This window comes from Anoplophora glabripennis, unplaced genomic scaffold, assembly GCF_000390285.2.
Source record: "Anoplophora glabripennis isolate ALB-LARVAE unplaced genomic scaffold, Agla_2.0 scaffold142, whole genome shotgun sequence".
Lineage (NCBI taxonomy): Eukaryota > Metazoa > Arthropoda > Insecta > Coleoptera > Cerambycidae > Anoplophora > Anoplophora glabripennis.
The window spans coordinates 45,596-51,450 of record NW_019416275.1 but is presented as its reverse complement, the minus strand read 5'-3'; the positions used below and the strand labels follow the sequence as shown (position 1 = coordinate 51,450).

The following is a 5,855-nucleotide window of genomic DNA, read 5'->3' as shown; positions in this document are numbered from 1 at the left end:
GCTCCTTGGGAGACCCTATTTGGAACCCAAGGAACTGAGAGAAGTGTCAGCAAGGAAGCTTTTGGACTTTGTAAAAAGGACAAATCTACTTGCTGAATAGGACTAGTAGTGGGACGCACAATAGGCCTAATTAGGCCGCAGTGCTATGGGACTTATTAGGACCAACCACTAGAAGAAGAAGAAGAAGAAGAATGAGAAGAAGAAGAAGAAACCCTCTTATTTAGTTACTCATATGTGTCCACATATGCCTTGATTGCCTTGGTCTTGGTATGCGTTGGAGCTTCGGTCTGTACGCGGCATTATGATTTTTCAATAGTTATCATACTTTATAAGATAATCAACCATTTCCATACATATCAACGACCCTGTATATATTTTTTTACCTTCTAGGATAGATCAAAAACTTTTCTTTTCACCCTCGTACATTTAAAAAAGTGAAGTTGTGTTGTACTGACTAAGACTAATAATATCTTCTACTGAAGTTAGATTTAAGCTTTTCTCTCGTATAATTAATCTGCACATTTTTAAAAGATAAATGAATATAAAAATAACAAGAAAGAAATGGTCCAATTTCATAATTTACTTCTGGTATTTAACTGAGAGGTTATGCGATATATTTAGGTTTGAAGGAGCAGCGTCGGTCGACGGAGCCCACGGACACAACAAAGGGCGGAACGGGGCCCTGGTTATACATTTTGCTGGCTGCAGGATCGACTCTTATCGTAGCAGGAGCTGTGGGAGCAATAATATTTGCGGTGCGGAGATTTAGGGTAAGTAAACAGCTCTGCAAGTGCGATCGGATTAATTTAAATTGTAAATTAAGTTGTTTTTAACTTAAATTTACAGTTTGCTTGATTCGCCATGATAATCAAATGGAGGTATAGGAAATTTTAAAACAATACAATAGGAGCGCAAGATATACTTTTGTTTTTAATGTAACAGAGATGTCGCGATTATTTACATTTCTCACAGTGCTCCAAACAACATATATAGTTAAACTATTTCCATCTTAGATTATAAAGCTCCAAGGCCTCGTTCACTTCAGTAGTGACAGGTAAAGCAATGAAACTAATCAATGTGTTACCTTTTAAAAAATACTTGAAACAAATTGATATAAATGTGGCCAAAATGTTTTATATTGCAGATTTAGTTGTTCACAAAAAGACTGTATAACATTTAATAAATCTTTTGAATTCGAGTTAGAAATAAATATGCATGCATTTTAAAAGACTTCCTGTTTTCACGGGGTTGACAATCGAGAACTAAGCCTTTGTCGCATCCCGTCAACATGTTTATTTGTGAAACGAAATTTGAAAGTAAAAATCAACAGAATTACATTACATGTTTAGAAGATTTTAAAATAGTAAATAATAATAAATGGTCTTTATTCAGAAGTAATTTAGAGGAAAATATATTAAAAAAACAGAAAAACACAAGGGAAAAAATGTCTAACCCATGACGAAGTCTAGCTAAAACTACTCAAACTCATCCATAAGTATGCAATAGCATATCAGTTCAAAATACTGATATAGCAACAGAAAATCGCTCAAAAAAGAAACTCAACACAACTAATTTAACTGCAAATACCTAACAATAATCATGAGTTTTATATAAATATTCTCAATAAACCATGAAATGTGCTGTTCACTTAATAAATAAGATTTAAAATGTTTGAATTTATTAATATTAAAATTTTTAAAATAGTCTGACAGAATATAATTTAATAGAATTATAGAAGTAAAACATCTTTTAAATAAATGCATTTCGATGATGCGGCATTATACATGCATTTTTAAATTAGATATTCCTCGAATTAACAGAGCGTTTAGCAAATTTAGTTATTAATGAATAATAAGAAGGAATAGTTCAAATTTTATGGACTAAATGCCAAGATGATGACTCCATGTTAAGCCACGTGATCTTTACAATTTAGTAAGAGATATCATCAAATTTTCTTAATCCGTGTCGACAAGATGAATTTTGAAAGATTTTTTGAGCAATGTCAAGAGTCACTCCCAGATTGTTTATATAGTTAGTAATATGAATTGGAATACCATCAATTATAACATTATAGTTGTCTTAAAATTTAAACATTTTTCTTAGTATCTACCAAAAAAATTATTTTTGATTTGCTGGAATTTAATTTTAAATTATGTTCTTGAATTGCCCTAGAAATGTTGCATTTTGCTAGAGGTAGAGTGCATAGTCAAAAAAAAAAAATGTGAAATTCCTGCGCCACTGATTTTTTCCAATTTTGCGTCTTAAAGATCTTCATACCTCCGTCACTGGTTGTGGTTATTTACAAATGTAGCAGACTTTTATCGTTGATTAGATAAGTGACTAACTTAAGTTTCATCATTCTATACACGCCTTCTATTTTAATTAGAAAATAATGTAATAATTAATTAGATTGGTTCATATTAAAAGTAAATTGCCAGTTTTTATGTGAAACAAATAGGAAAAAAATCCGGAAAAGTTGAAATAAGTTGCCAGGTATTATGGGTAGTTGCTACAGAGTAAAATCCAACGGATTGAGACCAGCAATGGGACCACCACGACCTATCCGTCGATTTGGATATTTTTCATTGATAAAATTAGTGACACCTTTTCGATAATGGGATAAAAAGAACATCGTCCTTTTTATATGAAAAGAAATGTAGTATAGGTTCTCCAAAAAAGCCCGGTACATCTCGCTGTTCTTTCCGTACAAAAAATGTAGTCCGATAACTTCATTATTAATTATTCCAGCTCAAACGTTTACGGAAAATCTTTTCTGAAAATGAGTGTCTCGAGTCTCGAATAGCACGAGGGTTTTCGATTACCCACACATGATCGTTGTGGAAATTGTTGATTCCATCTCCTGTAAATGTAGCTTCGTCACAGAAAAGGGTTCTTTAAAGAGTATCCAGGTGATTGCTCCACCATTTACAAAAACGAACTCTTTGGTGAAGATTCGTGAGGAGAATTTCTTGAACCGGTTAGTAATGATAGCGATGCAGTTAATTACCACTAGTTTTTAAAACAATTCTACAGGAAAATAAGATTTTCCTTATTTACCTAAGTCTTAGAGTGTAACGAGCATCCCGTATAAAATACGCCGTAATTGATAGGAAATTATAATTTGCTGTGCAAAAAAATCGTAAAAAACAGTTTTAAGTAAATAATTTCAAAATAATTTAATTATGAAAATTATCTATATGCTCTATCTCTTAAACCGTCAATATACTTTAATTCATGTTTGTCCCATATTTTAGTTTGAAACATTTTTAATTTGTGTTTGTAAACCCATTAGAAATATTAAATTTTAGTGACATGGAATGAATGGAGAAGAGTCCCTAGTAGCCTGGGCTACTCTGCACTGCTCCCTTTTGCTGTACGATAGTTCCGCCACTGTACCTACGCTGTAGTATTATTTTGTAATTATTGTAAGGTACCATGGTACGGGATATTAATATAATTTCCTTTGTGAATGTAATTTTGATAACTGGCAACAACATCTCTATAGCAGCAAATTGAAATATTGTATATTTAAAAATGTATTGTCTCTTTAATATAAAGTCGAGAAATATTGAGTATGAAATAAATACTCTTGTAATGACAAGTGACAATCCCATTACTTACTAACAAAAAATGTGGCTAGTGAAAAAGGTTGCTTCTAAATAAATTTTACCATATGCCTGTTACAATAATCAGTGTGTATCAAGTTTAATTAAATGTAAAGTAAAATTTAATTGGCATGTCGCAGGTGGACAGCCCCGTGAGGAACCCTCGAGTCCGCAGTCCTAAGTTGGAGGAGAGCCCTCTAACGCCCCGTGTGCCACCGCTTTACACGGACACAATTTCCGACGACAACAACCCTGATCTTATTCCAGATGCTCCAAATAACGGTAAGTTTTTAATGAGTTCCTGAAGTTTCGGCTCGCTGCTTTCTCGGATTCTGATGACTTAGAAAATATTCCATTTTTATTAATGAGGCCAAATCAATAATCGTCGTTCTTTGGATTATACGAGCGAGACTTTCAAACTGAAAAAGAACACTTTTTCATCGCTTGGAAGAATAGAAGGATATTTGCTATAAACTGAAATATTACGCTAGCTGGAACTTATTTTTAATTTAATCCGGTTACAATAAGACCGAAATTTATTTTTAGCCCTTCAAGATTTTCTTCTGTTGACTTTGTAGGTATACGTTTAACCAATGTTCAAATATTTGTCGAAATCATTTTAAAAATTGTACGTTGGAGAATTTAACGACCGGCTTATTAAATGTTTTAATCCTTTATTTTATTGCATAAATTGTTAGTATAACTATTCAAGAATACACCAAAAATTTCGAACCGATATTCCTATTCCGATTTTATGAGCCTAAAACCAAACGCCCATCGGGTCAGCACTTGGGCGCACAGCAGGTAGGGCGAAGCACTTGTTCAGGTAGTCTTGGCATTTATTATAGAGAGCGGACAATGTGTGTTTTTAACCCGAAGAATAGGTCAAATTTTGGTAGAGATGTGTACGCGTTCAAAAATGTATTGTGTATAAACTATGCAAAATATAATTATTATGTATAGCAAATATATCGTATTATCCTCGCGAAGATTTGTACCCTTTATTTAAAATCCATAAATCATGTGAACAGGTTAAATAACGAGAAAATAATTAAGTTAATTTAGTTCTAAAGAAATGAAATGACACTCGCGCCCATCTCTAGTCCATCCGTCGACATCGGTTGCGTTTATCGAATTCCTATTGGTCAGAATTCAAACTGCAGCCCTGTTATGAATGGAGCGTGAGTTGGACTATTCTATCATGTGCGTCGCCTAAGGCTATTCGTTGCATTGACTCCTAATTTCCAATTAAAAGAACGACACTATTTTTAGCCGAACTTTATTTAATAAATATGTAGTATACAATTTCTGATTTTCTAAATATTTTATAACGCCTAAAAATGTATGTACCGTGGAATTTTCGTGAATTATCACGTAAATTTCCGATGCATACCCGACACGCCACTGCGTCATGGGTAATGTATCTAGGTTTATGAATGACATATCTATGTTCAAGGTTAAAGTCACAAATTGTCCGCTCTCTGTTTATTAAGCAAAAAAACGACAGATGCAAGCTCAGAGGAAGAGGAAGTACTGTTGTATGGTACTGGAATCGCTGATTGATCGGAAAGCACTCTACCTATATTATTGATAATTTTCTCAAATTTCTAATTTTCGGAAATATTCAAACGCGTTTTTCTGGAAACGACATTTTTTTTATTCACGGGCACTCTAGCTGAAAAAGTTATGAACCGAAAATTATGAAAAGTGAGTTCCTCTATGAAATTGCAAAGAATATGACCAACAATTGGGATTATATCAGAATTTGAAGGGTGTCTTTTATTCAAAATAAAAGAAAAAATTAGTGAATATCGATAAATTTTTTCAAACATGTCAAAACTTCGATTATCACAATTTTTACCCGCAATGAAGTTCATATTCTTAGAAAACATATTAATAATGCACAATTGCTTTCAAATCAAAATTGCGACCTCCAAATTTCCCGTGAACAACCAATTCGGGCTGTTTAGTCCATTGAAATGAAGGCTGAACCTCCATTTTTTCCTCTGTCGATCAAACCTGGGCGCAAATACGTATTCGACCCTCAGGAATCCGAATCCGCAAAAATTTTTGACCTAGGTGGTCAGGAAAGGGGTCAAAAGGTCAAAAAACCGTAAAAAATAAGGTTTTTCGCAAATATCTCGTAAACTACGGCAAGTAGCAAAAAAATAATTGCACCATCGTGTTCCCAGGGAAATTTTACATCGATTTTATGCTATTGCTTATTAAAATTAAATAAATTTATGTCAT

At 33.3% G+C, this 5,855-nt stretch overlaps 1 protein-coding gene across 1 annotated transcript in view; it reads left to right on the top strand.

Moving 5' to 3' along the window:
- LOC108906327 (nephrin-like) overlaps positions 1 to 5,855 on the top strand; it is a 222,598-nt gene that overhangs the window by 211,622 nt on the left and 5,121 nt on the right. The window contains exons 9-10 of the mRNA XM_023457363.1: positions 622 to 770; positions 3,746 to 3,887. Coding sequence (XP_023313131.1) covers positions 622 to 770; positions 3,746 to 3,887 — 291 coding nt within the window. The remainder of the gene's footprint in view (positions 1 to 621; positions 771 to 3,745; positions 3,888 to 5,855) is intronic.